The sequence below is a fragment of the Rhipicephalus microplus genome, chromosome 9 (genome assembly GCF_043290135.1).
Source record: "Rhipicephalus microplus isolate Deutch F79 chromosome 9, USDA_Rmic, whole genome shotgun sequence".
NCBI lineage: Eukaryota > Metazoa > Arthropoda > Arachnida > Ixodida > Ixodidae > Rhipicephalus > Rhipicephalus microplus.
Window position 1 is genome coordinate 58,527,955 of NC_134708.1, and position 19,408 is coordinate 58,547,362.

At 44.9% G+C, this 19,408-nt stretch overlaps 2 protein-coding genes across 2 annotated transcripts in view; one reads left to right on the forward strand and one right to left on the reverse strand.

The window, feature by feature from the left end:
• LOC119164809 (serine/threonine-protein kinase ICK) overlaps window positions 1-15,884 on the forward strand; it is a 56,262-nt gene extending 40,378 nt beyond the window's left edge. Inside the window, exons 5-7 of the mRNA XM_075873712.1 lie at window positions 1,110-1,208; window positions 9,668-9,808; window positions 12,046-15,884. Coding sequence (XP_075729827.1) covers window positions 1,110-1,208; window positions 9,668-9,787 — 219 coding nt within the window. The 3' untranslated portion in view covers window positions 9,788-9,808; window positions 12,046-15,884. The remainder of the gene's footprint in view (window positions 1-1,109; window positions 1,209-9,667; window positions 9,809-12,045) is intronic.
• Window positions 12,003-19,199, reverse strand: eIF2Bbeta (eukaryotic translation initiation factor 2B subunit beta). The gene is made up of 4 exons (XM_037415264.2): window positions 18,686-19,199; window positions 16,742-17,008; window positions 15,004-15,177; window positions 12,003-12,356 (listed from the first exon to the last, which is right to left on the reverse strand). Exons 1-4 carry the CDS (start codon window positions 18,890-18,892, stop codon window positions 12,042-12,044), a joined length of 963 nt encoding a protein of 320 aa, XP_037271161.2. The 5' UTR covers window positions 18,893-19,199; the 3' UTR covers window positions 12,003-12,041.
• Between the last annotated feature and the right edge of the window lie 209 nt (window positions 19,200-19,408).

Below are 19,408 nucleotides of genomic sequence, written 5' to 3' on the forward strand. Positions count from 1 at the left end.
TTGGACGGCCCGCTCATTACGCTATTTGCATTGTGCGACGACTGGTTGTTCTTTCGCCGTTGTAAAACGTTTTCTAAGTCGTAATAATGCGATTGCTTTCCCAACATCAAGCCTGCCTAAAGCAAGTTTGACAACAAGCTACAAGCGTAACACCGATGTAGCTCAATGGTAGAATACTGGGCTGGCACCCAGCGGACCCGGGCTTGAGTCCCACTGTGCCAGTGGTGCTACGTCATGCCTGCCTAAGGCAAGTTTGACAACAAGTTACAAGCACCGGCTTAACTCGGCGATAAAATATTGGGCTGGCACCCAGCGGACCCGGGCTCAATCCCCACTGTGTCATTGGTGCAAGGTTCTTTTTTTCTGTTTTCGCGCGATATGGTTAAGGACACCGGCGGTGGCGGTGGTGGAAAACGACTGCGCGTGACTCAAAAGTGATCTCATAACAGCTTTCACTGCAAAGGAAAGGAAACACACTAAAATCATTATTTGTTACCCACCCTTACGCACGATTTATATACTTTTACGTTACTGATAAAGTTGTTGTAGATGTCGCATACCACAGCTTGCTACAGTGACGACTCAGTAGGTGGGTCACCTAGGAACTGCTTATTGGGCCACTTGGTCTGACATCGCTACACGAATGTAGTGCGAAAAATGGCACGTCCACTCTCATTTCGTGTGTTTCTCTCTTTCTGTGTGTGTGTGCGTGCGTGTATGTGTGCGTGTGTATGCGCGCGCGTGTGTGTGCGTGTGTGTGTGCGTGCGTGCGCGTGTGTGTGTGCGTGTGTGTGTCTGTGCGCGCGCGCGTGTGTGTGCGTGTGTGTGTGCGTGCGTGCGTTTGTGCAGCAGTTTTGCGCTACAGGTTCTTGCAGGAAAAAAAGTGAGTCAACAGCGAGCGAGACACATAACTTCGGTAGTCCTGCCTCTTGTCGCGCGACAACTAATGCAGGGCACTCGAACGATCACTTCCGAAACACAGCTCTAACACTCATCTCACTACTTGCATACATTTTGTTCTGCAGTTTCACGTCGATTGTTTCAACGGTCGTGCCGATTGTTGCCTGATCGTTTCACTATTTCCTTTTTTCTTTCCCACCTGACAACAGGCTCTTCGCTACCCGTACCTGACGGGCACTCCGTCGACGCATTCGCAGTACCCGTCTCCCCACAGTCGCCAGCAGAGCGTCGTTTCGCGTCGGTCGCACGTAAGTCGAACACCATGCATGTTTACGTATTTACTGCGTGGTACGGCTGCCGAGTGCTCAATGTAATTGAGCACTGTATCGACCATCACGCTCGTCGGAGAACAGCATCGTTTGCTATAAACAAAAACACAGCAGGGCATGAGCAATGCCGTCTGAATATTCGAACACTTGTCTTTCTGTTTTTATTTTCCTCTTTGACCTGGTTTTAATTGTTGTGTAGCATTTTCGCGCTAAATGACATGCTGTGATTGAGAGATCTCCAGGTTTACGATCCCTGGTATTTCCAACATGATGTTCTCAGTATAAGCAATCATTTCTCTGTTTAGCTTTTCAACGCATTACATATTCTAAACAAGTTTTCAAATTCCCCTATATTCTCTATTGACATGAAGTTTGAAAATTTTCCACTTGGTTGTGATCTTACATAGAGAACTGTCCTCATAGAGGCTCACTGCTAAAAATTTTCTGAGAATAAGTGGGGGCAAGTTTAGTGTTCCACATACAACAAAAACAAATAAAAAAGTGGGGCTATTCGAAACACTGATAGATCGTGTAGAGACTGCATTTTGTTTCCGCACAAATCCTTTTCATTAAACACTCCATACTTTGTTCCCTTACAATTTGTCTACGCTAGTCACCATGTCAATCTACTAGTACATTCGGAATGTATTTTAAGCCCTTCAAGCTAGCATTAGCCGCCCTCGTAACGTGTATTGTTAGTGAATGCAACGCTTGTGAGTGCGTTTAATAAAGGAACACGTACTCTGGCACAGCAGCTTCGTTCCTCTCTCACTATGCTTCACTGCGTAACTAAGTTCTTTACAGCAAAACATTAGTGTATTGCAACAAAGTTATTTGTAAAGAACCGAATATAACACAGCGTTTGAATTGCCAACGGCCTCCCCGCTAGATGCGCGGAGAACATTTGAACCGGGTAATCTTCTTGAATAACCCGCAGCCACATGCACATCCGAGCCGAGTCAAAAATAAGGTGAAAGATTAATTTAAAAAATTAAGGCTACTAAATCAGTTCAGTCGCTCGAACTGAAGGTTTAGTTATGTACGGCAACGCTAAGTAGCAGTACTGCGTGCCGTAGAAAGGCGTGTACATTGATTGATGTGGAAGTGAGATGAATAATGGTGTGCTTATTGTGTTAGCCGTGATGCATACAAGAAAAGTTACCATCCGTAACCACGTAAATCACCCTTCGTTACTATACAAAAACCGCTGAATTTGTCACTGCTTTTATCTTTGCAAACGTATGCACACTGAGAGAATGGATCCAAATTTATGCAGCCTTACTTATATAGTGAGCGAATTAGTTAATTTATTTGCTGGATACTTTATTACTTAAATAGCTAGTTAGTTGGGTAGTTAGTTAGTCAATTAGTTAGAAAGTAAGTAGATAACTAATTAGTTAGTTAGTTAGTTAGTTAGTTAGTTAGTTAGTTAGTTAGTTAGTTAGTTAGTTAGTTAGTTAGTTAGTTAGTTAGTTAGTTAGTTAGTTAGTTAGTTAGTTAGTTATGTCTCAAATTCGTCAACACGCGTGTTTACTGAGGTGGATGCGTACCCCATCGGCATAAATGTTGCCGCTTGTGAAACGAGTGCACCTGCAATTTCAGGCTTCTCCGCATAAAGCCTGTTATTGCGGAGAAGCAAACTTTCACAAGTATAACGATTTAGAATATTTCAAATTCGGCTCCACCGAGTGACGTTCGTTGACACTCCCTTGGTTCAGTAGCGGATCCAGTGAGGGGCGGTAGGGGCAATCACCTCCCCCCAATCTCTGTCACACTTCCCCTCAATTCAGTGCTTGTAGTCCCCCTCCTATCACCAATTAGGACAAATGAGTGAAACCAACACATTAACAGTATTTATGATGCGAAGGAGTTTTTGTACTAGTAAAAACAAAAAAATAATGACCCTGCCCACCTTTTCGGTGTTACATAAAACGAGCCCCTACTCCCCCCCACCCCCCACCTAAAATGAGCGGCTGGATCCGCCCTTGCCTTGGTTGCACGTGCATAAGTACACCAGAAAGTGGATGGAGCGATCAGGAAACGCCGTGACACAATTGGTAGTAGTGCATTACCGTATACATATATTCGTGCAATCACCACAGCTTTCTTTCTGAGATTTGTGGTGAAAATCGCAGGTGTGGTCAATACACAGAGAAAAGGACACTTTTTTTTTTCATACATGCTTTTAGCGTCATATGCCTTTATTTAACGGCAGTACACCTTTGTACTGGTTAAAACGAAAACCAACCTTTGTTAGTTTTATGACGTTGCAAGAATGTTGCTCTGCGCCATCGTCGTTCTATTGACTCGTCGCATCCACAATCCCGCCTCTGTACCACATGAGGTCGTCTACCACTCCATCAAATTTTTTGAGGTTCACTTGAACTTGAAGCTTTTCTCTACCGTATTGAATGCAACCCTGCCACACTCTTTGTAAACCCAGTGTCCCGCATCCAAGAGGGATGTCCTCTTCAGGCATCCTGACGGTGATGCTTGGTGAAGAGCAGCGCCTCCGAGACAACCGCTAAATCTCAGAGGCTGTGCTTTTTCTACATGGCGACACCGAAGACTACGGCAAGCATGCCTTGTCTTTTCTGAAAAAAGAATTACATCACAACGAATAACCATGCTTAGCTTCTAAAAAAATAGGGGCGGCTAATACACGGGAAATCACGAAATATAACTTTGGGGAGGATTCTTTAACAAAGTTTGGCGGGAGGCCATTGCCCGAGTACATACAGTACATGCACAATGCTGATGTTTTTCGTATGGCACCCGCCTACTACAAGTTGTTTCTTTTTGTCGACCTTGGTTTTGCTTTATCGCACGATTGTCAGACTTCAGATAATAAATAGAAAATACTGCCTCATATACGCTTCCTTTGGCAAATCCAACTTCTGGCATGGAGAATACATACATATTCCCCAAAGAGGCATAGTTCCCTTCCGATTCCCTCGGCAACCTGTAGTAGCCGCTCACACAGATGTCAAAGTTCAGCCGGATGTGTGGGCGTATAGACAGATGGCACTGCGCTCTTAATATTAATTGAAATAACTAGTGGTGGTGTTGGGATATACTATTATTTCAAATAATACCCACCCAGACGCACACACACACACACAATGCACTGCCAATATTGTGACGTCAGCCTCTACACTCTCGCGCGCAGCCCGGCATGGCAGCGTTTTTTCTCACTTGTGAAAAAATCTATACCAACCCTAGAACTGCCAATATGAAACATGGCAAATTTTATAGAGAATGCCCATTTCACGAAATTGAACTATATACGTATCGGTTGTAATAGTTGACAATACATACTAGCAGGCAAACACGATTGCTTGCTGTCGATCATCAGGGAATACTTCGAATTTTTGTGCTGTAACAATCCGCTACAACTAACCACGCTCTAGAAGTCATGCCTTAATTTGGCCGTGGCCAAAAAAAAGTGTTCAAGGCAAAGGGGGGGGGGGGATTCAGCCACTCTTTTAGGGGGGAGGGAGGCGGTCGTTTGAAGTGAAGCTGGCGATGAAAGAGAGGCGTCCTAATTTCACTCATTTTCCCTAGTCGGTGATAGGATGTCCACGACAGGCACTGAAGGGAGGGGGTGGAGGTGCTGAGAGAGTCTTTCGATGGTAGTGGACGAGGGGGGGGGGGGGGATCGCGTCAGTTATTTGCCCCCCGGACCCACCACTGGCCGAAGGTATGCTTGTTGAACCCAACGCAGCTGACCACTACGACCACAACGCGACCATTATTGCAATTACTCGAAAGAAACAAAGTGACAGTTTCGTCAAAAGGGCGAAGCAGTGAATTCGATCGCAACATATTCGAATATTTTACGAAGAAGGGCTAGCACTTTAGGAGCAATACTAATTGTAGCAAACATGCACTTACTAAGAAACCGAATTTCCTGCGGCGTAGCCACAGTAGATGACCACAACAAGGCTCGTGCGCATATATATATATATATATATATATATATATATATATATATATATATATATATATATATATATATATATATATATATATATATATATATATATATATATATATATATATATATATATATATATATATATATATATATATATATATATATACCGGGTGTTCAAAATTAAGCTTTATGATTTTTTTAAAATTAGGCGCTCGAAGGCACGTGAGAACCACTTGTGCAAATAAGTTAAGCGGCCAGGGGGACAGAAAGTTAGATGATAATTATCGCTGTCAGCAGCCCAATTAACTAAAATTTAATAATTAACTTTTTACTGGCTGCGGTAAGTTGGCATGTTTATATTGAAAAAATGTAGGCAGTGGTGTTTGTACACAGTTTCAGTTGGAAGATTTTTTCTAGCACGCCTGTGTTCCGAGATATCCGGCTCCAAAGTTTAATTGTCTTTCGCACGATTACGCATGCAAGAGGGTGAGGGTCCGCGCAAAGCTCCTCCCTAAAGTGACGCATCTGTTGCGTGTGGTGTTTAGTGGGTGAAGAGGGTGGAAGCGTAGGCATAGGTGATAGCAATTACCCTTGCCCTCTTCGGCCGGCGAAATCAAAATGTGACAGCGCGGTGCGCCATGAGCCTTACGCATGATCCTGATGAACGCGATAACAGGAGACCATTTTTCGCGACGTTTTTTCGTGACTTTAGATCACACTGAGACATCTTCTTGTGAACGCGTTAGCAGGACCGTCCTGCACTAGGGTGCCTCCGGTTAGAGCACAGCGTCTCTGCATTGAAGGTCTACCAAGGAAATCCACGTGGAGTCCTTTCGAGCTAATATGGCTGCTTCTGGCGTGAGGTATTCTACCAAAGTAAAAGTAGACGTGGTGCTTGCAATGGCTGAAATGAATGGCAACGCTTCGTTAGCAATGGAGCTTTACGCGTCTCGCCACCCACACCGTCCCCTTCCAACAAGGCCCACTTTCACAAACCTGTTTCGACGCTTCTGCACAACAGGCTCTGTCCACCTTCCGAGACGGACCAGGAAGGCAATCGTCGATGAAGACTTTGAAATCGACGTTGTCGCGTGCGTAACCTCGATGCCAGAGCTCAGCATCCGACAGATTGCCGATCAGTGCGGTCGCAGCATCGGAACAGTCACAAATGTTTTAAGAAAGCACAAGTTCCATCCATATCACGTTTACCTTCATCAGGACCTAAATGAGGCGGACTTTGAAAGGCGAGTTGACTTCTGCAATTGGGGCCTCATCAAAACTGATCAAGAAAATGACTTTTTGCACAGAATAATTTGGACTGATGAAGCTCGGTTTTGCCGAAATGGAAGTGTTAATCTTCACAACGCCCATTATTGGGCACAAGAAAACCCACACTGGCTGAGGCAGCACAAGCATCAAGTTCGCTGGAGTGTGAATGTGTGGTGCGGCATACTCGGGGACAGGATCATCGGACCTCACTTTTTTGAGGACAACTTGAACGGAAAGATGTACACAGAAGAAATATTAGGTGTTGTCATTGATGATCTTGTCTGCAGTCTTTCCCTGAATGACCTGCGCCAAGTATGGTTTCAGCACGATGGAGCACCACCACATTTTTCTACCAGGGCGAAGAACTGGTTGGACAGACGTTTTCCACAACAGTGGATTGGGCGCGCAGGAGCGATGTTTTGGCCACCAAGATCACCTGACCTTTCTCCGCTCGACTTTTTCCTTTGGGGCTACGTTAAAGATCGAGTTTACGTAACAGAGCCCAGCGATGTTAATGACATGAAGGACAGGATAACATCTGCCTGTGCGAGTATTCCTGCAGAAGTACTGCGCCGAGTCATCGAGTCGACGCGACAGCGGTTCATGCTTTGCGTTGCTGCCGAAGGCAGGCATTTTGAACACTTTTTGGGGCATTGACGTCTTGAGAGGTGAAGAGTTTCGATGAGATTTGTGCATGACCGAAATATGCTTATGTAGCAGCAGGAAATATGCGTTAGCAAGGATAAAACTGTTTCAGTTATTATTGGTGGAGTTGTTGCTCTTGTTTCAATAAAAGTTACAGTACTCGGACATCAGCAGTCACGCTATTCGCGTAGCCCAGGCAACGACCACGCATGCTTCTCTAGTGATTATTACGCACGCGCACTGGCATCCAGATTCTCCGCTCGCACCATTATCTCGGCATGGTATCTGCCACTATCGTTAGAGGCTCTGCAGTTGCGTGTTACGACACTGGTTGCAAGCGTTCTTCGATTTTTGATTTCGACGGCCGAAGAGGGCAAGGGTAATTGCTATCACCTATGCCTACGCTTCCACCCTCTTCACACACTAAACACCACACGCAACAGATGCGTCACTTTAGGGAGGAGCTTTGCGCGGACCCTCACCCTCTTGCATGCGTAATCGTGCGAAAGACAATTAAACTTTGGAGCCGGATATCTCGGAACACAGGCGTGCTAGAAAAAATCTTCCAACTGAAACTGTGTACAAACACCACTGCCTACATTTTTTCAATATAAACATGCCAACTTACCGCAGCCAGTAAAAAGTTAATTATTAAATTTTAGTTAATTGGGCTGCTGACAGCGATAATTATCATCTAACTTTCTGTCCCCCTGGCCGCTTAACTTATTTGCACAAGTGGTTCTCACGTGCCTTCGAGCGCCTAATTTTAAAAAAATCATAAAGCTTAATTTTGAACACCCGGTATATATATATATATATATATATGTGTGTGTGTGTGTGTGTGTGTGTGTGTGTGTGTGTGTGTGTGTGTGTGTGTGTGTGTGTGTGTGTGTGTGTGTGTGTATAGTGGGAGTAATAATTCAATGGGCCAGTTAGTCTTCGCGAAGGTATGGGATATGGCACAACGGGAGCGTTGTCAACAAGGATAAATATATTTATTTCCCAACAGTTTATATATATATATATATATATATATATATATATATATATATATATATATATATATATATATATATATATATATATATATATATATATATGTATATATATATATATATATATATATATATATATATATATATATATATATATATATATATGTGTGTGTGTGTGTGTGTGTGTGTGTGTGTGACGGCAAAAAACAAGCAGACTGGCCATATAATTGAAAAAAAATTAGGACACTTAAGTAGTGGTAAAGATTGCACAACTGCGCAACAAAGCAAACCACAAGCGTTAAGGTTAAGCGATAAAGTTAAAACATATTCTTACAAGTTCATCCGCGTGGAAGATGTGACCAGTTCCTTCTGCTAATCTCCGTCGAAATAGCTGTCACGCTGCAATGGAGCGACGCACTTCCCCCCACTTACATCATCCCTCCACGCGCCTTCGCGCGACGCAGACGGCCGGCACGTTTTACCTCTGCTTCAGCCGCGACCACGGCAGTCTTCCCACGCATTCACTGTCACACAGAACGCCCAATGTGCAAGGCAATTTCATCAATGTGTATTTTATGAGGAACGGGACGGCGGAACCGACGGCAAAAATCAATTTGATGGTTATCGCAGTCGTAAATGTATTACAGCAGCAGGTGTGGCACTGGCTGCCTAAAATTAGTTGCGGTGATGGCGCTAGTCTGACGTTAGTTGTGGTGGTGGTGCTTAGTGAACAGCTTTGCTGCGCATTTCTTACGGAGCGGAATGGACGTCGATTTTTTTTTTTAAATGAGAATACTGATCGCACGCAACCGCGTTAATATTGCTATAAATGGCTTCCCCTCCGAACTCCACTTTCTCAACCATCTCGCCGTTCGTAGAAAGACTATTTGTGTGCAGTGCGTTGCTTCGTTTCCGTTCCGCTAATCGTTTAACTCTGGTGTGTCCTCGCTTCACGACATCGTGAGTTACTTATGTGAGGGTACGCGAGAAAGTGGCATTGACGAAGTAACACTCGCCTGAAACATGGCAACACATGCTTGATTTAGGAATAAGCTAGTAAGAAACTGCGTGCCCAGTGCGTACGTAAGAAATCACGTTCGCAATATAGAAATCCCGTCCTAAACTGATTCTGTATCGCTCTTCTCTCATCATATGACTGCCTATAGGATCTCTTCTCGATAGATGATTGCCTTCTTAATTTCGCGGAGTGAGGGGCACCCCCTTGAAATGGCCACGCAAGTATCGAATTTGTCGGGAACGAGCGTATCTGCAGGGAATCTAGACAGTCAGGAATGACGCGTTGTAGAAAACCTACGTCAGCGTGTGTCGTAAACTGCGATCCCTTTCTCAATTGAGATTCTCGGGCACGCTAGTGATGCTGTGTGTAGGCACGTGGCGACGCCCTGTGGCGAGAAGCGCATCTGATTCGAACGCCGATCCTCAATTTAGTTATGTCAGCTATCAAGCAGCAATTTGTCGTCTGACGGCGACATACAGCTGTATATTACGTGTTTATGCCCGCGTTGCTGTAAGTGCTGTTGCGCGTCCAGCCCTGTGCCAATCAGCCAGCGCGTTGGTATACCTTCGTGCAGGACCAAGGGGCTGTGGCGGCTCCGCAGCGCGGCGGAGGCCGACCGCTGTGGGGGCTGTCCGATAAACCGCTGGCTGTGAGGCCGTCGGCCAGGATGCACGACTTCAGCACGCGGTGGTAGCCACTGCTCAAACGAGGACAGGTACGTTTGGTTTTGTAGGTTCGTTCGAATCGAGGAGGATTAATGAAAAAATTGCTGGAGTGGAAGCTCCTGCGATCCCTTGCCGGCAGAAGTGAAGCCACCTTTTACCACTGCCACGATGGCGGAAACGTGCTCTTTTCTGATAGTGCCCACTTAAAGATCTAAGTGGCTTTGATATGTTATGTAAATGCTACGTTAGTTCTATATCAAAAGATAGTTGTTCCCGACGAAATAACACACAGAAACGAGTATGAATGACTGAATCTTCAAAGAACTTTGCCTCCAATTAGAGGCTCACTAAGGAAAACTAACTGTAAGACGCACTTCGAGCACTGTGTGACCCGAAAAAGTTCCGCACATTAAACTCGTTGGGCGTGCGAAGGAAAAGCTTCGTTTTTAATCGCTGAACGGTGATAATTTGTTACGCCCCTAGTAATATGGCCGCCATCTTGCCAAAGGAACGGCTTCACTTCTTCGCAATCAATTCCACTCCAGCAATTTTTTTAATCCTCCTTGGCTTAAATATGAAGCGTGGTCAGCGTTCCCTTATCCTTAAGAAGGGGAGGCGGGAGAAAGTTCGTCGCAGCGTCCCCTATATATGACGCAGACCTTGCGCCCCCCTTTCAGGTGGCTAAGGCGGGGGCATTCTGCCGCCCCCTCAACGCCGTGCGTACGCCTATGCATGTAAATATAAGGCTTGAATAGTGGCGCGAGCAAGAGGATGCGTCCTTTCGACAGCGCGCGCCAATACCTTGGGCACTTTTCCACTTTTCTTTTTCTATCGCGCGGCTTATGCACGGGCACGTGGCGGCATCTTGCGGTGGTCGTGGTAACTACGCAGCCCACGATGCTGCAATCGGTCAATGTCTGTGGAATATGGATTTATGGCATAGTTTATAAAGAGGCCAGGACGCTTTAAAGCTTAACCAAAAATTGCAAATTTCATGCCGCATGCGGCGCCGTAACGTTTGGCTCACAAGTTCTCGGGAAACTAGACTTCCGAAAGGCAGCACTTTTAGATCATGCTGAAAAAGTGTTGCAGGGGCCCCTGAGGGGACCTACAGCATTTCTATATATGTAAAATATATATAGGGTGTGTCAAGAAATCTGTCCAATTTTATTTAAAATATACAGAAAAGGTGGCATCTGTGTGTTACGTGCAGCGTTATCATTACTGTAAAAGGAGGCATCTTCAGATGCACACAAACGTTATTTACGACAGTAATTACAGAAACTAAAACAATTGGCATTTCAACCAGAGGAAATAGCCATTTGAGCCTAATGAGCGAATTCAAGTCCTAGTTGCAAATAGTTCATAGCGACATTTTTGAAAGATGGTCACTGGTATGTCACTAGTAATCATTGCGGAGCGATAAAATTCACGTTGTCAAACTTGAGTTCCCACAACACTGACCATCAAGCTAAGTTGCTTCACATTAGGAAACTGGGAAAGTGCCCTGTGGCACCGGGAATAAAACCCAGTACATCCCGTATTGTATGTGAACGCTACAACCATACAACCACGGCTTCAGTTTCACCCTTGGGCGCTGCTGAGATATTGTCTAGAGAGGGAGGGAGGTGGGGAGGGGGGTAGGTGCCACTATTACTCTGGCATTCTTCTTCACTCCGCTGTGCAGCACGCCCTGCTTTTCACCTCCAAATTATTATGTTATCTTTACACCCCAAAGGCTTCACTCCTGTGCTTGCATCTGTCCGATATGCAGAGCAAGATAGGATCTCATAGCAGCCGGACTTTACACAGAACGTCACAGCAACTATAGTTAGCCTGGAGCGCCCTGAAAATTGCTATAGCAATAAATTGCCAAACATGTATTCAGCTGTAGGCATCCGACCATACACAGATTGATGATATGGTGAATTGCATGGCATTGGCCCTATGGAAAAGAGGACATTGCAGTTCTTGACAGCAGTTTCAGGATGCAGGCCTTCTTTTGTCTCACTTTATCCAACGATTACAAACAATGCAGTCCCACTTTTCTTGGCAGCCACGATGACTCTCATTATAATAGATATACTGACGCATGGCTCTTAAAGTGTAATCGTTATGGCGAGGTTATGCAACATCATGCACATTTTTTTGAGTCAACAGTGGCAGAAAACTACAGAAAGCAGGTTGTATGACACAAGTCCCTACAAATTAAAATGTTTCATCATCTCTAAACAGGGACACATGTTTATTTCAACATGCATCGTCGCTCTTTTATTTCTCCTTTCAGGACGCAGTCAACACGTGGTCGTCGGGGTGGTAGACCTCACTGAGCAGCCTGTAGACGTACGATGGGGCGTGTCCACCGGCGCTCGTCACCAGTAGTGGGACGAGGTCCGGCGGCACGCAGTCAGAGGCTGGGTTGAGCAGGAGCGCTCCAGAGCGAGGCTCCGGGCCGAGGGGCTCCGGGGATCCCAGCTGCTGGTAGGTGCTCTCCGAGCAGGGCAGCTGCGGACTCAGCGTGGCCCCCGGTGCGCACACCAGCAGCGGAACCGCGCAGTGTCGCGCGGCCAGGGCCAAGGCGTGGCTCCCGCAAGGAGCCTGTCGCGTACAACAGCAACCACATAGCATCCATGCACTTCGAGGTGCGGTGAATCGCCGCCGCCGCCATCACCATCATCATTATCACAACTTATTTACATCTGCTGCAGGACAAAGACCTCTCACAGTGTTCTCCAGTTTACCCTATCCTGTGTCCTGTGGGAGCTGATTCCATTTTATCCTGACGAACTTCTTAACAAAACAATGAGGTGGTCCTGACGAACTTCTTAACAGGACAATGAGGTGGAACAACAAATTAGTTTAGGCTGAGAAGCTATGGTCTGCAAACTCGTGTCATTGATTTTACTATGGTAGGATCAATATTACAATCAAACCTCAATATAACGAACACGGATAAAACGAAATATCGGCTATAACGAAGTAAGTGAAAAATAGTTTTGCAATAGATACAGTGCTAGGAATAACTTATTACAGCAAATTTTTAGATATTACGAACTTATTTTCTAGTAAAGAGCAACTTTGTTATAATGAGGTTTGAGTGCAGTCAATAAAACTAATTTCAAAAGTTTCACTCTTAAATTTCTTGCTGAAATTTCCAACATTGGCATTATAGATATTGTGGTTTTTTTTTTCTTCATATTTTATCCCTATTGGCTCAGTGGCATACCCTGAAACTTGACGTGTTAAGTCTCAGCTTGCCTTGGGAAACAATGTGCTTCGTGTTTTATTTTTTTTTTATCAAATAGCAAGTATTATGTAGACCTTAATAGGAGCCACCAAAATACACGACGTGGCGACGCCTCAAGTGGGAACTTCAAGGTGGTGCTGCCGCCAGCTTCTTCTTTCCGCACATTTTCTCACTCACCGAGCATTTTTTTGCAGCAGGAATATTGTTTTTGGCATTGTGAAATGGGAGTTTACTAATACGAGAAATATCGTTTACTCTTTAGTGTCCCTTTAAATTCGTCATTGTATCCAACTCTCCGCCTTCCTCGACTGCATTTCCCCATGCCCTCAGAACCATTCTATTGCTCTTACAGTCCACCACTAGTCAGTCCAACAGATTACCTGGCCAGCCCAGGTCCATTTCTTTCGCTCGCAGTCAAATAGAAGGTGTGCAACACCTGTTTGTTCTCTGACTCAGATTCTTCCATTTTCTAATATCTTTATGTTACTTCTATAATTTTTCATGCGCAGTCCTCGACTTATTTTACAGTTGCTTTGTTACTCGCCGAGTTGTTATCTTTCAGCTGGTATGCTGGTAAGGCATAGGGAGAACAGAAAACATAACACGCGTGGCCACAGCTATGGCTTAGGCAGCGCAGCCACTTTTGTTGCGATGAAAGAAAGAGAGATACTTTTGCGGTTACACATTTTACACTTTCTATCATCATCTCACACTGCTGTTCAGAAGCAATACATATCTTTTTTCTGGAGAGAACCATCTTGTTTCGTTTCACTGTGTGCTTGGAAGTGTTATCTTGTGCCATTCGTTGCAGTGCCACACCTCAGTGTAATGCCTTTTAGGCTTTTAATAATAAATAAATAAAATGGAATCTCGAGATAGTGACGGGAAAGCTAATTGGGAAATAATGCAATATTTAATTCAATTAAATAATGCTAACACTATTTGAAGCAAAAAAAGCATGGCAGCTGCGATAAATGTCACAATGCATTTACGTATATAGCGTAATATGGTTCTTTGTGTTCTTAACACACATTTATTGAGAATGTGCAACAAGCACGTCAAACTTGTAAATTGCTTTCTTTTGTTCATAGGCAATGTGTGTCTTAATAATGCAATTTTTTCAGTCAAGTCTGACTGCTATGTGACCTCCCCGTCTCGCCAACGATGATGTTCATACAATGCCCCAGTTCTACAATATTGCAGTAAGCGATGGGCAACATTGCCTTTATTTGTGTTAAGAGCGGACCATACTACAGTACAGAGGTGCCATACTACACTTTTAGACACGCTTCCCAGCATGGGAATCCCGTCATTTAAAAGGCCACCTCTCAAAAGAAGATATGCTGCTCCAATGGTCATTCCTAAACTTTCTTTGAAGAAAAGTTTAATGCCATATCTAGGATGATGCAGTCATTCGTATACATCAATAATGTCCCTTGATTACTTGATAGAAATAATTTCTCATAAATCACATTTTGTACCCATTCAAAAGAGCTGAAATGGTGACGTTTATGTATTGTAATCAGAAACTCGCAGTACTGATAATTACACAGAAGCGCTGAAATGAAATAGGGCTACATTTTGCGAGAAACTCCTCAAAACATTCCCGGTCACATCTAAATTACAAGCACTTTCACTCTCTTCTCGAAGGGTGCGAGAGTGAAGGGCAACTCCTTGTAACTGGATTAAATATTTATAATAGCTACATTTATCCCTGAGAGGCAACGCTACTTCAGCAAAAAAAAAATCACAAGTCTTTTCATGCATGCATGTGAAACTAATTATAAACTTCATACATCTTTAATTATTTCAGACTGTTTTATTTGAATCACCCTGTTTGTGAAGTAGAAAAGCAGCGTTGCCCCAAGCTGATGTTTCCTTTCAAGAATTCGGGAGTGCGTGATTCCGAAAGTGTAAGTTACATAGCTGACAACGCATACGCACGACAGTAACAAAGGCCGGCCCAGCCCCGACACAGTCGTTCTCGAATCAGCTCACCTGAAGGCCACCATCCGCCAGGACACAGTCCGTACCAAGGATCACCTTGCTCACCCGAGGCATCAGAGCCAAGATGGCTGAGTCGGGAACCAGGGTGGTCGCGATGCCCACACGTGCCAAGGACTCTGCGAGCTGGACGCCTTCGCAGCGCGGTCCCCCCTCTGCCACCAGAACCTGTTGGTGTTGGACACACGATACTTGAAAACTCGCAAAAGTGTACACAGACGTGGCTTTGTACTCTTGCTAAAGAGAACCTGAAGGAACCAAGAAGATATGTTCCAACAGGAGTGAGAGATGAACAGGGGTGCAGAATTGAAGTGCAAAACCAATCATATTAGAGGTGGCTATTTCATTTAGGGAGCATTTCCATTTAAGAGGTTGCCATTCACCCAGAATCTACTGTCTAAAAAATCCTTACAGATGTATCTACTGTACACCGTGTTACTGACAAAAATATTTTTCATTTGCTCCATTATAAATTATAACTCATTATATCTGTATTCGTTGCATCGAAGTTTCACTGTACAATGGCTATAGATGTCGAGCATGACTGGGGTTGTAAGTGAAAGCGAAAGTTTTATTGAAGCAGAGGAGCTGGCCAAATGCTCTCGACTGCAAGCAGCAGTGTTAAGTGAATGTGCTTCTGCGAAGATCTCCAGCAACACGACATTGGCAGCGAGGCTTGTGCACCGGCAAAGATCTTCAGTGAAAAGTGAGCAATCATCTTGACGCTTTGCTTAAGTGATGGAAGACAAGAAACTACATCGTATGTTATTAATTACACAAACCTTTAGGACATGGGCAGTTGTGCCTTCATGACAGTGATGTGTAAATTACGTCCTGAGCATGAGTTAATGTATTAAAGAGAAAGACAACTTAAACACCGTGTCTGTGTGTTATGTCACCCTGGTCATTACTGGCATGGACAACAGCACTGAATTGGTTATGGTGAAGCACTTCTGTGAACTGAATTTCACTTCACATGAAAATCAGTTCCCCAGAAGCCCCTGAAAGGGTGGGTGATAATGTTTACTTTTCACAAACCTTAATTCGCAATGTCAGTTTCACGAAACCGGTTTGCAAGACTCGTCTGTGAGATTTGAGTTGTTGGTGAATCCACTTTAGCACTGCAACACGCTAAAACTGGAAAAGCAACAGTCCTAAACCCGAAAGATTTTTTTTGTAGGCTGAGGAGCTTTATTCAGTTTCCTTTCTAGCTCACTGCTCAACAGCTGGACTTGAGAAAGGTGTCTTGCTGGGCATGTTAATGTATCATGGTGGAAAACAGCACAAGAAATGACAATCGGAAAAACCACCACACATACTCGGCGTGAAAATGTGCTCACAATAAGGTGAACGCAAGCGTTTGTTGTTTCAAGGCTAGGCCTAACAACAGATGAGTGTCCATGTCGCTCTCTGCTGTCTCCAGTTCTCAGATGCCTTAATAGATGGCATAGCTGCCTCAGTTGAGGACTAAACAGAAGCTGCAGAGAGAGTCAAGAAAGGGTGGCTTGAGTGTGCTTATAGCGTAAGGTCACTGTAGCAGGGGCTGTCACATATCCTTTTTGTGCGTGCCTACTCTACAAATAATGTAATCAATACACCCACACAAACTCACAAAACACCTGAAAATCACAAGGGAAATACAGGAGATCGATGTCTCTGTTGATTTGACAATGGGTGGAACTGGGGTAACTTTATTTTCTTTTAACACTTTGGTTTGTGCCATCATCCGTACCTGAAATGTGCGCTGGTTCTGGGCAGCCCTTTTGAGAAAAGCCTCAACGGTGCGCGACCTTCCTTGGGTAAGGAGCAGGTCTCCGGACTGGATGTGCTCGGGGCCCTGGGCAGCCACGTTCTCCGCGCTGTGTCGCAGCTCGCGTTCGAGCTCGTCGAGGCTATCGAGCAGCTGTTCGCGCAGACCGGGAAGTGGCCGCGTGTAATCACTCACCGATTCGTCACGAGCCAACAGCAGCTTTTGCAACGAGTCCCTGTCTGCTTCAACCTGCGGGTTGCATCACAAGGATTTTATTTTCACTCTTCGCTGGTCGCAAAACTGCAAAGCTCCTTTCATTCAGTGCTTGATAAGAGAAACATCTGTGACACCTTCTGCACAATTGTTACATCATCATTTATAATATGTCTAATTAGACTAATTAGATTGCTGAGCAAGCAGACAAGTGCATGGATGAAGGCAAATGGCATTTGTGTTGTTCGTTTGTTTTCACTTGTGTTCATGTCTGCCTGCTTAAACTTTCTTTCAATAATGAAAAATCTAAACTGTTACTACTCCACTTAATATTTAGCAGGCAGTATTATGCTACAACAATCTTTACCACGTAGCGAATATTGTAAAATGTGGCCTTACGGCTGCGCGTGCCTTTCAATGCCTCGAGTATGCAAAACAGTACTATGTTTGGTCTCGAGTCTGAGCGGTGCATGATGGCGGCTAGTTGCAGAATCGTGACATAGCCTTTAATTAACGGTCAACAAAAGAGACACTTCTGTCACATTCCCCATAATTAGTACATCATGTTTTGTAGCATAGAACTAAGAGTCTAAACATTACATTGAATTTATAATACGCACCCACACCTCTCGTTCAGATGATGTGGAAACTTTCAGCCACAAATGCAAGCACTCAGTGAAATCTCTCAAGGCTTCAAAGCACTGCTTGTTACAAGCAAAAACACAGTACTGTGCTTACTTATAAGCATATGAAGGGTTGGCACGATTATAGACTCTCTGAAATACACATCACTTATAACGAAGCTCAAGAAGGCTCCGTTAGCATGTAGCTTGTAACGCAGTTTGATACAAGTATATGTGCTAAAGGAAACCAGAAATGCACATTGCATAATTGCCAGATAAGTAGGCTTTTTGTCTTTACAATGGTGTAAGTACAAGGAAAGAATTAAGAAAACGGCCACACTTCGTTTAGAAAGGAAGAACTCAGTGACACGACCTGTGATAACTCGGCAATACTTCGATGCCCACAAGCTCCATCCAGCGTGATCTCAATTCGTGGTTTATGAAGCGCAGATTCTGCTGTCACATTTTTCGTGAACTTTTAAGCACAAAAGCCCTGGTTTGCCCATTCACTTATGACGCGGCTGTGCAGTGGAATGTCCTTGAAAGGCCGATCAACCAAGTACGACACAAGCGTAAACTGGATTCTGAAGTGTAACTTGGGAGTGATCAGGCCATTACGGCACGAGCATTCGCAAGGGGTTGCAAAATGGGCACTTGCCTCCTTTAAGCCACAACAGTGATCTCCCAGCTGCTGCCTCAGCCAAGATGCAACACAGGTTAGCACTTCCCAAGGCGAAACAGTGCCAATGCCTATGCATTACGGTATACCAATTTTCAGCCAAAAACGTTGCCTGGCGGACCAACAATCCCAACTGCCGTATCCCTGAACAGTCAGTACAGCTAATCTAGAATTCAACACATCATCAACGCAAGGGAGCTAATCATGCGACGCCGGTGTCTTAAACATTAGGTAAAACAGTCGTTTAGCCGCAGTGGTTATGGTGCTCGGATGCTGACCCGAAAGAACCGGGTTCGATCTAGGCCGAGGTGGTGAATTGCTAGACGGTCGAAATGTCCGGAGTCACGGCGTCTCTCGTAATTATACTGTACTTCCGCGACGCGAAACCCCAGATATCATCACTATTATTACCTGGTGACCTAGGATGGCACTGGCGTACTCGTCGCGTATAAGTCGCAGCACACGGCGCACAACGTTTGCACTGGGCGACAAGGGAGCGAGGTTCTTGCCGCGGGCCCGCACGAGGTCCAACAATTCCTGCGCCTGCTGCCACTGCTCTTCGCGGACTAACCGCACCAGCCCCGTAAGCGTGAGCCGGGCCTCCGCTTCGGCGTCCATGCCGAGCAGTTGTGGCAAAGCCCGTACGAGCCGGGAACGCTGTGCAGCTGTGTTCTGTGGAAGTCTCACCAAGCACTTCCCAAGAGCGCCGGCTGGATTGTTCTCGTCTCACCGATCAAAGCAATATTATTGCCCAGAAAGTTTCACAAACGGTCCGAGAACCCCGGTATGAGATGTTAAACGAAGGGCGACAACAAACTGAGAACTGGGTGTCGTTGGGTAAATCACGCTTCACGGCATGATTTCACCTACATATGGGTGTTCATCGATGCAAGCCATGCAGATGAACGTGTATAAATCAACCGATCTTGGCTAGGATATTGTTGGCTTATGCCTAACAACATAGCCGGCATGCATTGGCATTGAGGGGCTGCCAGTCGTGCTGCGAGCGAATGTCAAAGCAATTAAAGTGCGGTGAACGTAATTGTCATTTGTTGTCAGGCACGTGGTACTAATCCAAACGTTTAGTTATGAGCTTTTTGTAAGCTTTTTGTTTTGTGCGTCGTGAATTATGTT